The 16,546-nt window shown below is 43.7% G+C and overlaps 1 protein-coding gene across 1 annotated transcript in view; it reads left to right on the forward strand.

Annotated features, from left to right (window-relative positions):
* The first annotated feature begins 3,537 nt into the window (after positions 1-3,537).
* The window catches only part of LOC144932628 (vascular endothelial growth factor receptor 1-like), a 46,683-nt gene continuing 33,674 nt past the window's right edge, over positions 3,538-16,546 (forward strand). The window contains exons 1-4 of the mRNA XM_078856878.1: positions 3,538-4,433; positions 12,133-12,229; positions 13,169-13,398; positions 15,060-15,178. Of these exons, the coding sequence (XP_078713004.1) occupies positions 4,385-4,433; positions 12,133-12,229; positions 13,169-13,398; positions 15,060-15,178 (495 nt within the window). The 5' untranslated portion in view covers positions 3,538-4,384. The remainder of the gene's footprint in view (positions 4,434-12,132; positions 12,230-13,168; positions 13,399-15,059; positions 15,179-16,546) is intronic.

Consider the following 16,546-nt stretch of genomic DNA (forward strand, 5'->3'; position numbering starts at 1 on the left):
GAAAAACTATGTCTTAGATGCCCTACATGCAAGTCGCTACCACATATTTGGATACAACCTGATGGCGAGCCACTACCACCCAAAATAAAGCTTGGCCATGTACATTAAGAACACTATCACAGAGGTATACACCTTCCCATCAATTGAAAGATTCCACCTACACTACCAGCATCTAGATAGCAGAGCTGCACATCACTAACGTGTACAAAGCTCCTAATTCAAAATGGCCAAGGCCAGCAACTACCAAATGCATCAATCCCAGGCCTATACGTTGGAGACTTTAACAGCCACCATAGTATGCGGGGCTATGCAGTAGATCAGGTCAATGGCAAAGACCTCACTGGATGTTTACTGAACATCTGCACCTAGTTTTCGATCCCAAGCAGAAATCAACTTTCCACTCTGCTCACTGGCAATGCGATTACAACCCAGACCTCACCATCGTTTCAAAAGATCCAAGTGGGAGCACACTTTACGTATCCCGGAAACTACTCCCAAGCTTCCCCAAAAGTCATAGTAGGCCCATTATCATTCACATTGACATCGAAATCCCTGTGATTGTGTCAAAATGATTACCAAGGTGGAACCTGGTCAAAGCTGACTGGTACCATTATAAGGATGCTGCAGAGAGGGTGGTAAGTCAAATTCCTGCGAGACCGGAATGCTATCACCGTTTTGTTGGCCTCTGTACTGCAGCCGCCAAGAAAAGCATTCCCCGAGCTTTCCAGAAAGAATACACTCCCCGCTGGACAAAAGAGACCCAAGATCTGCTCATACAGTACAACCAGTCGGGCAACCCACGGGTTGGAAAGGCCTTGTGAGAGTTTATAGACTCAGCCAAACGCCAACGGGGGATTGAGTGCGTTGAAGACCTGAACTTCACACTCCATCCACCGTACCTGGGACCAACTACGACAACAGGGTGCTGCTAACACAACAATACCAGACCGCAAGAGTCCTGCCTAACTCAATAGCCTCCAAACTAGTGTAGAACACAAAAGGACTGCTCGACAAAAAACATCAAGAGATCGATATATTGGCAATTACACCAGTCAATGACCTCAAATCCCCACCGCCATCAGCACAGAGGAAGTGAGAGAGGGTCTGACTCCAATGAAGAAAGCCAAGGCTACCAGCAGCGATGATGTCCCCCGAGAATTCCTCCATAATTAAGGCCCTAAGGGACTTCAATGGTTGGCAAAACTCAATGCATCCCAAAAGCATGGCGGGAGGTGATGGTCATTGCCATACCCAAACTAGGCAAGCCTACCAATGACCCAGGAAGCTATATGCCGATATCACTCCTGTGCACGACCTATAAACCCCTGGAATGCATCATGCTGCGGAGAAGCAGACCCCTTGTCGAGTCAGTGATCCCTGAATAACAATCGGGATACTGGCCTAGACGCAGTTGCTGTGAACAAGTTTTGGTCCTTGTGACACACATCGAGGCCGGATTCCAGAATAAATCCAAGGCTACCAGCAGCGATGATGTCCCCCGAGAATTCCTCCGCCTTTGTGGAATTGTCATCAGCCTACGACATGGTCTTGATTAAGGGTTTCATGCTGAAGCTCGCAAAAACCATTCCCTGCCTCGAAACAATATGCCTGATATGGATGATGCTGAACAATAGGCGACTGCTTGCCTGTATGGGCAACAAATTCAACTCACCCCATTTCCTTAACAATGGATTGCCACAAGGTTCAGTACTTGCGAAAATGCTTTTCAATGTCTATACAAGTGACATGCCATCAACCGGGTCACACAAATTTGTATGTGCGGATGACCTTGCCCTGGCAACGCAAGAAGCCACTTTTAACAACATCGAATCCACTCTGAACCAAGACTTAAACACCACGAGGGAATATTTCAGGAAATAGAGGTTCAAGAAAAATCTCCACAAAACAAGAGTCATTGCATTTCATCTTGATAATAGCAGCACCAAGCACACACTAAAAGTGACCTTGTGTGGCAGCACTGTGACAGGACCCCACTACAATCTATCTCTGAGTGACGCTGGACCATACACTAACCTTCCACGACCACCTGAAAAAGGTAGCTGTCAAGACCAATGTAAGGGTCAACCTGGTCCAGAAGCTGGCAAGCACAAGCTGTGGAGCATCAGCACAAGTACTACGGACATCAGCGATAGTCCTTGTGTACTCTGTAGCTGAGTACTGTGCACCAGTGTGCACCAGAAGTAGTCACACTCGACTTGTTGATGTCCAACCGAACACTGCAATCTGGTGTATCACTGGAACCCTCAAGTCGACCCCATCACCCTGGCTGCCTGTGCTGTCACACATTTCTCCCCCACCCATCCGCTGCGACCCTTGTGATCACTTTCAGTCACGCAAGCCTTTTTGGACCCATGCGCTTAACCTTAAATAATGCGAGTTCAACCCCGATGAAGCTTGGAGAGCTTAATGTAGTTCCAAGAAACTCACAAACATATTTATTGTGAAAGACCCAACACAGAAAATCCCTGGGTTGTATTTTCCACGAGGCTCATGGGCCACCCTAAAACCACATCCGCACAAACCATGGCATATGCCGATACCTGATGGACAAATATACAATTTTAAAATCTCGAGTGTACGACTGAGGTCATTCAGAACAGACAATACAACTTATAATGACGCTTTACCCGATCCACAAATAGGAAGGAGACATCACAGCGTTACACTTCGCTACTACTGACTCGGTTATCTGGCTTGACCACCTGAATATTAAATTGTAGTTGTTACTCTACATCAACCATATGAAAGAAGAAGAAGAAGTTCATTAAATGTAGTTTGTAAATAGCTTTCATTGCTATTAACTTTTCTGTTATTTCGTAAACATTTTTGAAGTTAAATATTTAAGAAAACAAAAGAGCAACGATAGTCACGATACAACGATATTGTGTTACCCTGTACCTTATGCTGCACATCTCCTTATCGCGATAACCCCAAGGTGCAATTATGTCGAATAGTGGATCCGTCAAAATCGACGATTTACGATCTATGCAACTTATATGCTAATTCAAAGCTAATCTGGGCACAAATAGACAAATACACAAGGAGACGGGATGTACGAGTTAAACAATACCAAAAAGCGAGCATAAACGAGACATGCCATAGAAAGACGCTATAGACATACACCCCCTTTATTAACAAAATAAATAAGCAGACAATACACCTCCGTCACATATATTTGTATCTCGCCCAAAAAACATGTAAGTATTTTTTGACACATCTCCACCGGCCACAGCACCTTGTGGGAGTGATTACTTTGTCAGCTGCATTTGCTTTACTGTGACGAAACTCTCCAGGTGTAGGGTCTGTTTCGACGTGAAATGTTTCATCAGTAGAGTCGGTGATTGCTTCAACCAACTGATGGGAATCGTGACTCGGTCGGCGTTGTTTGACGGGTCGCCTCTCTGCGTGGGATTGGGAGTCGTGGTGTGCCGGGTGGGTGAGGTGCCCGGGCGTGTGCACGGGAACACAGGAACACGGGGAAACGCGTCACGTTTCCGCGGCGCATTTATACGGGGATAGCGGGCGTGCGTGTGCGTGCGTGCGGATTCCCACACATCTCTCACACACAAACAGCCACGAGGCGAGGTGCCGTGGATATCAAACACACACACATACAGCAGAGGGGGTTGGGGAAGATTTGGAGAAGGAGGTAGAGGGACACACGAGCGAACGACCAGAACGTAGATCGAAGAATATAGAAGACAGAGAAAGGGAGCGTTTGCATAGGGAGATGCAGAGATACACGCGCATATACGACAGCAAAACATACTTAGAGAGACACGGACAAGCGTGAACGTGCTGGTGAAAGATTGATAATGGATTAGTATGGCTAACTTTAATGGGACTTGGTCACAATAATCCGATATTCACACAGAGACACGTACACACGCATGCAGTGTTTACTTAACTATTATATACCTTAACAGACTTACTCAGGAATACGTCTTGTTCATAGTTCTGTTGTACGGTTACACGTGTACACACTACGACACGTACGCGTATACAAACTAATATAACTATCAAGGAAAGAACATCGCTTGCCATCATAGAACCATATATGCGCAATTTACAGATCTGACGGCACATAACTACACACACACACCTATACAAGTTAACACAACATTTTGCAAATATAAAGTGCACATTATAAGTTATTGTACGGTATTCGCATATTTTTCCAACACCTGCACGTCCGACACCTGTGTATTAGCTGTCTATAGTTCCACTGCTCCATTGGCTATGTAGGGCAAGGCTGTGTGTATAATTGCAATCAGTGTATGTTAATAAAGAGTGTATCCGCATTCGTATTAAGAGGCGGTATAACACTGGGGCCTGCGGCTCTCGGCCTGCGGTCACTGGAGAGATGACCGCTATGTTCCTCGCGGTCGCACTCCTCGCCTGCGTCTGCACACGTGAGTAGATCGATCGCTGTGTACGCGGGGCATCATTCATTCATGAGCACAACGGCGCAGTAATTGATACGTAAACGCTCATTAATTGGCTGAAAACATCTTAATATATCGGGACCGCAGAGCTTCAGCAATTGTTGTAAGCCTGCTCACCGCCTGGCTGCTGCCTTCCCACTGATCTGTAGTTCCTCGCGCCTCCGAGTAATTATCTCTCCTTGAGAGCGAGCAAATTCCGTGTGGCGCGTTACAAGTTGACATGATGATAATTATAATGATGAGGATAATCCAATAAATGGTTAATGTTGTCGCTTTCAAATGCGTGGGGGCGGCGTTCATGTTTCACAGTTATGGACATTTCGCATATAAAACGTCACTTTTGACTCCAAACAAAGCAGTATTAATTTTATCGACCACACGGAGGCATGATGGCTAAGTCAGCGGCCCCTGACCGGGATGAAAACTCACATTTGTGATCACACTGGACAGTATGGCAATGGATTGTTGCATCTGTCTATAACAGCCACCTGGAGTCGTGCCTTGCGCATTCTTCGAGTGCCAATGGGCTCTTTCCTGGTCACACATGAATACATCAATAAATATATAATATTATTACTCATGTATATGTCCAAGTATCTAAAGGCAGGACCCTCTCTCCGAAAGAATCTCGAGACTCGACAAGACTTTTTTTCTGGCTAAGCTAAGTCAGCATAAAATAAAATACGCGTCGGCCCTTTGTTAAGCCATTGCGGGGTGAACGTGTTTCTATACCGTGTCGGTCATGGGGGGTTGTGAGCAAACGTTTCAGTTGAACGTTGACTGTTGACCGACCACGCCATGAGAATGTGGAATTTCCATAACTTGGTCAAGACCACTAATTGAGATAAACGCTGCGTCACACAGACTCATTGGAGCAGGGAGACACTGGATATTCAGTTAATAGATAATTCTATGTCACGGGAATGGTACCAATTAAAGTATGCTTTGCTTTATTTGCTGATCCCTGTATTACTCCCCAGGTAACCACCCGTGTAAATGTGAAAGATGTGTCTTGATGGCTTCTGCACGATCTAAAATATAACTGAGAATATTGTATATAATATGGGTACATTTTTACTAATAGTAACATTCTGGAAGCATGTATTCCCTTCAGGTTTATGAGTAATATTGTTACACTGAACCTAAATGAACGAGCGCAATTGACCCAAGGTTTGAATAGTAGCGTTTTCTATCTATACGTACTGCTGTCGGATCAATAATAACAAGTTCTGTATTGGATAACGCAAGGGTTCTGTCAGATAAATACTAACAAGTTCTGTATTGGATGACACAAGGCTTCTGGATCAGCTTTTTTTTAATTCTATATTGGATTGGACGAAACGAGTGTTCTGTATCGATAAAAAGTCATCGTATGAATATATATATTTTTCCATTTCAAAGTTAATACAGCCTTGATTACTGGAGCTGAGAGTCCATGGAGGGGAGTAGAGTGAGGTTAGAGGGCAGAGGTAGGTAGGGGTGAGTTCATGTAAGAATATTACGGTGAGTTTGATCTTGAAATGGATTCTGGATTGGGAAACAGTTGGGGGACTGGATTAAACTAGAAACTATTTATAAAAAAATGTTTAATTTTATTTTAGCAGGTAAGGCCCACTGAGCTAAGTAGTTATTTTCAGAAGCGACCTGGCCACAAATGATAGCTCAACGAAGTGGCTTATCATTAGAAATATATAGCAGCCAAATACCCGAAACCCATGTTTCTAAATGTGGAGGGAGAAACCGGAGGATCTGGAGAAAAATCCACGTGACCACGGAGAGAACATGCAAACTCCAAATATACAGGCGTCAGGGTCGAGATCGAACCAAAGCCCTTCTCTATACCAGGCGAGGGAGTAAACACATCGCAACCAAGGAAGATGATCGGGGTCATGTGGCTATCTCGTTTATGGGACAAGGTTAAAAGTTTAGCAGCAGATTTTTTGTAAGGCAATGTAATTGTTTACAATTCTGATCCTTTTTGCTGTTGTTTGACCACATGATTAATTATATATTGCTCAGTTTTTAATAACCAGGTCTACCTTTAAAAATAGACTTTTAGTCTCAACAGGTTCTCATCTTGTTTAAATAACGTATCTGATTTTATAGACATTTTTTAAACAACAGGCATATCTGCAAAGACGGATTTTTGGGTCTGCATTCATATGCGCACAGTTAATTCAAAATCTATGCCACACCCTAAAATGATTCAGTGCATCAAAACTTTAGTTGTACTGTTAATGACCCATCATCACCATGTTGGGACTAAACTCAAGGGCACAGGGTCTCTGGACCATATTTTTGAATCTCAAAGAGACCGGACTTCTGGATTGGTGTCTTTGAACTGACTATTAAGAAACTATTCTTAGTATTTTTCGGTAAAGTCACGTAGGTAAAAAATTTAAATTAATAAAAGTTAAATAAAAATTAAATAAAAATCACGACGTTTCGGAGGCAACACAAGCTTCCGTCTTCAGGTGGAACCGTCACAGCACGATTGCTGTAGACGGAAGCTTGTGTTGCCTCCGAAACGTCGTGATTTTTATTTTATTTTTTATTTTACTTTTATTAATTTTAATTTTTTACCTACGTGACTTTACCGAAAAAACCTAAGAATATGAATCCTTGCAGTCACGAAAGCTTCAAATCTAGTATTAAGAAACTGTGGAGCTTTCAGGGCATTGGCTCAAGACTCAACTTCTGGTTCCGTTCGAGCCCCAAATCAAAGTGGTCTAATGTCCCCCAAGTCCCTCGGGATTGTTTGGGCGGTGCCAGTAGAATGTAAATGGTTTTTTTAGACAGGAGCCTGCGTCTCCTAACCTTGCATTGATGTTCCCCGATGTTTTGAAGCCTCATCTAAATCTGGGGTTATGGTGCAAGACTATACATCCTTCCGCATTCTAATTGGGCGTGTTATTGGTCTAGGGAGGATAAACGCTTCTTTTGCCAGCCATTGTGTAACCTTCATCTGCTCATTAAGTGTTAATCGTGCAAGGACACAAACAGGCGTACCCAAGGAGTAGGGTGCTCGTTTATTCATCCTATAAAATGTTGCAAGCGACTGTCAACCACTGTCTCTGACTGGCACCGTTCTAGGCTTTTACAAAAACAGGGGAAAATGGCAGACATGCTCATAGACTGTGTTTGGAATAATTCATATAGGCCAGAGCAAAAATTGGTTCCACCTAAGATAGCAAAACTTTAGTCTTACCGATTTATTTATATGGCCAATAAGAGTGGATTATTTGATAACCAACTCATTTCAAATGGTTTCACATAATTCACCGTTATTGGCCACATAAAGGAATTGTAACCACTAAAGTTATGTTATCCTCAGATGGTACCAACAAGTGAAATATCTGATCTGGGCTCATGGAATAATACTTTTCCCTACAAGCCATCGCCGCCGATTTGATCACTTTATCGATTCAGGGACGTGATAATTTTCTTTCTACATTGTGATAAGTGATCATTTGTGGCTTCAGGGGTCATGTGAAACAATTAGTGTACATAGAAAAAAATAGACCCTTAAAGCGATTAGGTATGTGTGTCATGAGCGTAAGAATATATATTAATCTATTGATCAATGCATTGTTACACCCCTACTTGTGAATAATACTGGTAGGAACCTCCTGGTTACACCAGCCCACAGGAGATTATTGTGTCCGTCCGTCGTGCAGGGAGGGGCTGGGTGGGGAGTGAGGGGCTGGGTGGGGAGGATGGGGAGGGGCTGGGTGGGGAGGGTGGGGAGGGGCTGGGTGGGGGGTGGGAGGGGTGGGGCTGGGTGGGGAAGGGCTGGTCACCCCGTGGTGCCCTTATAAAACTCAACGTTTAACCTACTCACGCCGGCTTGTGCCCGCCCTCACAGTCGGGCATATTTGCGGAATACACCACGCCGCCGTTGACCCTGGCCATTGAAGGAGCAACCCAACGTTCCTACTCCCTCCGCAGGAATGTGTTAAATTAATTACAGTTTAACCTCGGAGCCAAGAGAACCAAACTCTATCCATTGATAGATGAAGGCCTCCCTCAGCTGCTGCCTAACACTGATAGACCCTACACGTGGTCTTATTTAATCGCTCATCCTCTGCAGTGGATGTGCTCTTGGGTTCCTGCCTTTGGCTGTCATTCAGTCGTCAGTCTCAAACTTTGGCCGCCATTTCTTCTAGCAGCATGACGTGCCCAATCCCATTTACTTTTATCAACAGAGAATAAAATGTTTCATAGGTTCTCTGATCCATGTGTTCGTCTCTATGTCGCTCAGTGTAATTACAAGCATGCTCGTCTCCACGCTTATCTGCGCACTTTGCTGCTGTTGTTCCATTTTCTTTGTCAATTTCCGTGCTTCTGATTCATGCACCTTGGCAGGTTCACTAAGGTTTTAGAGCAGCACAGGAGTGGAAATCCTCGCAGTATATACAAAGAAATCTGAGCGATTAAAAATATACGGAGGTATGGCCTTAATTTGATGGGTTATGCTTGCTGAATCTATAGAGCTCTGACCAATGTAGTAGGTACCTCTCTCCCAATTCCCGTATTTCATGATTTGAGTAGTATTTATCTACGTATGTTTCAAACATACAAAAATTACCAGGGGTCTTTTAACAGAAGAAAATAATTTAGGATACACATTTCTTCAAGCAACTGCTCGGCATGTATGTGCCATTGTCTGAAATGTTGTCTATAATAATTTATTTTATTTTCAGGCCACAGTGTTCATGACAAATGTGTTTTCTAGGCATGTATTTATTCACCCCCCTCCCCTCTTCCCCTACCCTCCCCCACTAACCTTAACCCTTCCTTCCAGAGATTCCATGAATTGTTAAGAGTTGTAGTCATTATTAAATTGGAGAATTAACATTTTGCAAAGGTCATCTCATTTCCATTGGCATTTTGTTCTCTTATTTGTGCAAGTATTATTTACATACATCTTTAAACTAATACACGCTCGTAGGAATACATTTCAGTCAATGAATCATCACGTGACTGTAAGACTACGTTTTAAAACAAGACAAGAACAGAGGGGGGACACATTAAATCCCTGGAATAAATGCCCCCCCCCCCCACCTTGCTCTAGACAAATTGAACAATGAAACCCCTGCGGTGAGTGACAACTGTGGTCACCCGGCAGAACAGAACCATGGAACATAACGACTCAATGCCCAATTCACAAATATGAAGGCGTCATCACAGCGATACACCACTCCAGTACTCTTGACCCAATTATCTGGCTCTGCCACTTCAACGTAAACTTAGTTGGTGCCCTACGTCAACATCAGCCACACGAAGAAGACAGATCAATAGATTCCCAATGAGACCCATGGACTCACAACTACTCTTAGACTCAGCGATATCTATAAATGCATACTGAGACCCATGGACTCAGAGAGAGAGAGATATGGAGGCATCATCACAGCCATACACAACATGTAGAGGATTACCACTGTAGTCTGCGCTCCCTCAACAAAGGAACAGCAAAACTACACCAACTCTCTCCTTGTAGTTGCTAGCATACATCGACATTGGCATTTAGTTCCCGAACATATAGCCGCCATACGCAATAATAGAAACCTGCCGCAATAATTTAGCTCAATCACTTCAACGTAAAATTCTTGTTTTATATCAACATCAGCCACTTCAATGTAAAATTATTGTTCTATATCAACATCAGCCACTTCAATGTAAAATTATTGTTCTATATCAACATCAGCCACTTCAACGTAAAATTCTTGTTCTATATCAACATCAGCCACTTCAACGTAAAATTATTGTTCTATATCAACATCAGCCAAACGAAGAAGACTCTGGAATGCCAGGTCATTGAAAAGAGCTCGTGGATGTCCGTGGGCTCTTGGTCACCTTGGTTATGTAAAGGACAGTGAACGGCACAGCGGGGGGGGGCGGGTTGTGGGTCAAGATAGGGGGTTAGAGCCTCCTCTCTGACTCTCTTTACATTTCAAGTTCCGCGCACACAATGGCTGCGAGGAGAACGCTGGGGGGGGGGTGGTCTGCATGGGAAGGAAGGGAGCCCCAATGAGGAGGATATCCTGTCTCGGGCCGCTCACACGCGCGCTCGCGTGAGCACGCGCACGTACAACAAAGACAAAGGTCCCCCGTATCGCCTTGAACAAACTCTTGAGGGGGCAAGTGCTGTTGTTAGCAAGCACCGATATGAACACTGATACGGCACACGAGGGGATGGGTAGGTGGTCAGCACCAATGATCGACTGCCTTTGGCCCTCCCCCCGCCCTCCACCCCCCGTGCTGATATTTACACCACACCGAAAAAGTGGTACTCGATTAAGGCTGAGTCAACCTAGGGGAGACCCAGGACAGGTTTAGATATTTGTAACCGATGTTGGCTGTGAGCGGAAATCGAACTCGGGTCGCCGGGGTTCCTAGCGTCGTGCGCCAAGAGCCACTGCGCTACCGCTCCTCACTTGGGTGAGAGTACAAACGTAGCAAACACGTGTGTGCATGTGCACGTCCACGTGTCAACATGCACACACACACATGCACGTATGGTTGTACACACGAGACACAACTGGAAAACGTAGCAGAATATGTGCACAACTTGGCCAGATATTGAATGTAGGCCGAAATAAAAAAAGGTTAAATAAAGGGGTGGATTACAAGCAAATTGTTGTTGTTGATGATGATGATGAAGTAACATACCATTGTTCTTATAGAAGAGAGAGTAATATTGCAGTGTACTACCTGCGATTCTGACACGCGGTTCAGAAACACGGCAATTCATGAAAAATATGGAACACAAAGTGAAAAGTGCGCAAAGCAGCATGGAGAGACACGTACTTGGAATTACATTGAGGCATAGAAAGCGGAACACATGGTTTCGAGAACATAATGCAGGTTAATGACATCTTCATGACTTTTTACAAATTGTGTGCAGAACACGTGGCTCAAAATGATAATGGCCGACGGTAAAAGAATAATAACTGGTTGACAAGGAATTGTATGCATCAAAAAGTACGTACACCATGGAGATGGAGTGATAATTAGGTGCTGGTGGTTTATTACATCCCAGGATCATGAGAGCTGGTGTTGGGTTGGGGAAGGCCTTCATCCAGTAGTGGATTGACCATGGCTAATGATGATGAAATTGTTATTATTTAGTTTGTTCATTAAATGTAAATGTAAACACAATTTAGTGATTCTCTTCTTGTGTATGGCGGCAATATGTTCAGGTGCTAAATGTCACTCAACGTCTTCAGGCTACAGCGAGAAGGCTTTATCAGTGCGTTCGTGTAGTTTTGCTGTTCCTCATCAATTTAAGGAGCGCTGTAAACATTGGTTTACTATATGGTGCATAGTTTGGGTTGCACGGCCACAATTGCAATGTTGCTTAAATAAATATGACTACTTAATGTTTTTTTTCAGTTGGCCGGACTTTCCCCGAAACTGGAAAGCCGTCCCTCCAATGAGTTGAGCTTCCACAAGTTTGACTGTGCTGCAAAAATGGCTGAAGTGGAAATGTCATTCTAGCAGGAAATTTAAGGAATGTCCCAGTAAACGTGCAGCATTGGGCCACCAACTTGTTGGTCCAACATTTCTAACCACATACCAACGTTGGCCCAACGATACATGCTTATTGGGATATGCGCGTACCGAATTTGTAAATGTATTCCTTGTGTGTGTGTGTTTTTCACAGTCGGTGCCCATTCCCGTCCACAAAAGAGCCCAGTGATTGATTTACCCTCAGATGTGTACGTTACGGAGGTCGGCAAGAAGATTGAAATCATGTGCAGGTGTGAACAAGTGCGCACATGTGCTACACACACATGCATCTGAAGAGTATTTTGCCACTGACGTTTTGAGTTTATTTTGTTTAACCAGATGAGAACTTAACAGCCCAGGGTGAGTCTTATTTGCAAGAGTGACCTGGGACATTAGTCTGCCAGTAGAGGGGGCGATGATTTGCTATAATCCCAATTGAGTTATTTTATTATTATTTGAAAGGCCATGATATGATAGGGCAAACTACTTGCCTATTAAAAACAAGGCCAACAATGTCAGCTCATCAAAAGCAATGCAGTCATAGAGGGACACAATTCCAGGCAGGGATCGAACTTAGTAACTAGAGAAGTTTCAGTTTCATTTATTAGGTACTAGCTTTCCTACCCGGTTTCGCCCGGGACTTGGATTCACCACGCCCGGCCGCCTTTGTCTTCCCAGTGGCGATGTTCACACACCATACCAGTTACTTGTTTGAGGCTGAGTCGACCTAGGGGAGGCCCAGGACCGGTTAAAAGAATCGTCACCGGTGGTGGCCGTGAGCGGGAATCGAACTCGGGTCGCCGGGTTCGTAGCGCAGCGCGCTAACCACTACACTACAATGCGTTACGCTGCCACATGCGCGGGTCACGTGACAGATGTGACGTCACAGCTCACTTGCCGTGCAAAAAATGTATGCATTATTGAGCTCCCCCCCCCCCCCCAAAAAAAAATGTGTATTTTTATAATGTTTGCATGGTGTACAGTCTGGAAAGTACCCACATGGCAAATTTCCAGTTTGTTGCATGTCGGGAAGTACGCTAAACATTTTGAACAGACACACATAATCACAACTTTGCCTTTTATATATACTGTATGGAGATAACCCTGTGAGCCATGCGGCTCTTGACTCGGGTGCAACCGCAACAAAAAAGACATGAAGTGGGGCGGGGGGCGCCGTGTTTCTCGTGCAGTGGCCGTGGTTCCCTTGCGTGGTCGGGCCCTCTTGGCTCGGGTGAAAATGCGAGTTCGGATGTGGCCGGGTCGAGATCGCCGTCAGGGTCGTGCCCGCGTGGGTTCACACGCTGCGTGGCGCTGCTCGTCCCATCCGCAAGAGTCGAGGACACGGGCGCTTACACCTGCACGCAGCATGGGAGAGGGACTCGTAAACACAGGGCGGCGAAAGTGCATGTGTACGTAGCAGGTACGTTACCGACATTCCCGTGGACAGTGCTCCTGATGATGGTGATGGTGAATTGTAAACGGATTATGTTCATGTTGCTTGTGAGTGTGTAATTTGGGATTTTTTTTACAAGGCAAAATGGTTCGCTTTTACGCAGGTCAGCAGTGCCCAAGAAAGTGATTGGAGTGGATTGGTGAGTTCTGGATCACTGCTTTATTTTCAATTCTATCAGGCGCAGAGAGATAAGAACGACGTGGTTCACCCCAGATATCACAGCACCATCACAAATTCGACCTAATTTGTGCTTTGTATAGGCATAGTCATAATTGTGCAGAGTTACAGAGACTCTAGAACGGAAAATAAAGCCAACCGTCTTCAATGCCTCCTTAGGTAGAGTATTAAACTAATCTATTCATGACTTGATAGTTTTACAGTTTAGTTTAAAATAGCCAATCCACGACAGGTCAGGTGAGATTGTTTTGGGAAGCAAATTCATGGTTTTACTTGGCTGAAAATAATATTATTGAACACAATCGGAGGAAATGCAGTGGTATTGCGTGACATATATGGCTGGGATTTTTATTTTACCAGGTAAGGCTCACTGAACTATACAGCTATTTTCAGAAGCGATCTTGCCACAGATGATAGCTCAACGAAGTGGCTTATCATGTGGAAATTTATAGCAGCCAAATACTCTAAACGCATGTTTCTTCATGTCGAGGGGAAAACCGGAAAAAAATCACGTGACTACGGGGCGAACATGCAAACTCCAAAATACAGACGTCCGGATCAGGATTGAACCCACGACCTCCTGTATATCAGGCGATGTAGTTCACATCTGGCCACCTTGGCGCGCCAAGCAGGAATAGTTTTCAATGGAGGGGGGAGGGGCGGAGAGCTCATGTTCTTGTACGTAGTGGCGGTCACGTTATTTGTCAAGAAGCAAATTAATAGGCATGTAACGATGGATTGATACACAGATTAAATTCGATTCTTAACTTGATGATGAACGCATTAAATTGTGTGTATGAGAATCGATTCCACTTGATCCAGTTGAAATGTTAATTAAATTCTGTTACACTTAGCCTCATGGAGTGAACACAACTTGCACAACTGAGACAAAACAAAGAGAGAAGCAATACAAATGAGATGGTAAAAACGAGACGAAATCATGAATTTTCTTACAGAATTGCAACCCTGAATTATGATCATTAATCCCATAACTTTCCAGTTATGCTGATGGAATTGATATTGCAATGGTGTTATTTGTGTTGTTAATGTTGAAACTAGCTTCATTAGCGATAGTGGTAATATGTTTTATTGTGTTGATAGTGGTGTTGTGATAGTGGTGTTATTGATAATAATATAATTGGCGATTTTGTGATGATAATGATCTTGATGGTGGTGATGTTGGTGAATGGTGCTGATGTTGATGGTGTCGATGTAGATAACGTTGGTGGCTGGGGGAAGATTGATGTCGAGTGTCGTTGATGGTGGTCATGTTAACTTCGTCAATAGTGAGGGTTCTTGGGTCTTTAGTGAGGGTGCTGACATTGGCGTTGACGTGGCTGTTTGAGAGTATGAATCCTGATCATGTTGATGGTGATGTTGAATGTTGTTATTATGAATGGTTTTTCATGTTCATTTTAAGGTTGTTGATGATTTTGTCGATGTTGATGTAGATCCAATTCGACAAGTGCTCCCTGATAATGACATCACAGTCGTATATGCGCGCAAGGACCAATCGGCGCTCATCCCGTGCCGTGCAACTCACCCCGACTCAGAGCTTACGCTAATGCAGGTGACGTGACGCGTATTTACGCACGCATACATACACATGTGTTAGAGCCAAAAAGCAGAGTAGTACAAGTATGCATGCAGACATACGCGTTTCAAACAAAAGGCAATGTCTCCCTGCACCAATAAACATGGGATGCGCACACGTCTGTTTTGGAAATGAGTTCATGTGGGAAATTCCACATTCCTATGGCAGAGGATAGTATATGACACAATGGTCGTATTTGTTAAAATCGTTTTCCATTATATTTCCAAACTTATTCCATAGGTGCTGTCGACGTCACGTCTTGAGACAAATCCGTTTGGAATGCTCACAGAGCAGTGCATCGCCCTTTGTTTTGGAGAATGGTTCCGCAGAAGGAATATCTGAGATATCCCTTTATGATCTCTTCAATAACCCTTTGTTATGCACACAATAAGGAAGCCATTTCCCACATTCACTGTTATAGAGAAATGCTGCCTGCATAGCAGTCAAACCTACTTTAAAAAAACATAAGATTTTGTACATAGCCAAAATAAGTCAAAACCCTAAATTGAATAGAAAGGGTTTTTTGTAATCATGGGTTTACTGGTGGCTGTTTTGAGACCATCGACTTACTCCACTTGAGAGCTTTGTTTTTTAGTCACAGGTGGCTGAAATTTGGATTCGAACCCGTGATCTGAATGCTGCTGGCTTAATGTTCTGACCACTGAGTTACCCTGCCACCTCTGAATTGGTCCCATTGTGTATTCGGAGTTTATCTTCTTGGTTCTTTCGGTAAAGTCACGTAGAAGGGAAATAATAAAATAATAAAGATAAAACATAATAAAATAATTCTCACGACTACAACGCAAGCAGCCGTCCTCAGGTGAAGAATGAAACACCACCAAGCTTGGAGCGTATATTTAAGCTGGGTTGGAGGGGGAAGAAGAGCGCCTTGACAAAAGAATTTGCATATCAAGAGGAATTTAGCATATTTATGGAAAATGGTGTAGGAGGTGGGCGGGGGGTTTCAAAGTCATATTATGCCCGTGCATTATACAGGATTAGCAGCATCAAAGGGAGGGGATAGGGGGTAGCATTAACAAAGGGAAGGAATGTTAATAGTATGTAGCTGCAGTTACTAAACCACCACGTAAAAAACTAAAGTATAAACTACATAGTATCATCAGTATACTAAATATACTCTCCAATAAGCTGAGCTACTAACATTAAGTAATACATTACAATTCTATGTCGCAAAAAATATAATATGCTTCCAACTAAACTTTTTTCTCTTACATCACACGGGTCTACCCGTACTATATACTACCATAGACAAACTCAACATTTAATTATATACTGTATTACTATACACACTCTATACCTTCGACTATAATATTACCCTAAGTA

Source organism: Lampetra fluviatilis, chromosome 5 (assembly GCF_964198595.1).
Source record: "Lampetra fluviatilis chromosome 5, kcLamFluv1.1, whole genome shotgun sequence".
Taxonomy (NCBI): domain Eukaryota; kingdom Metazoa; phylum Chordata; class Hyperoartia; order Petromyzontiformes; family Petromyzontidae; genus Lampetra; species Lampetra fluviatilis.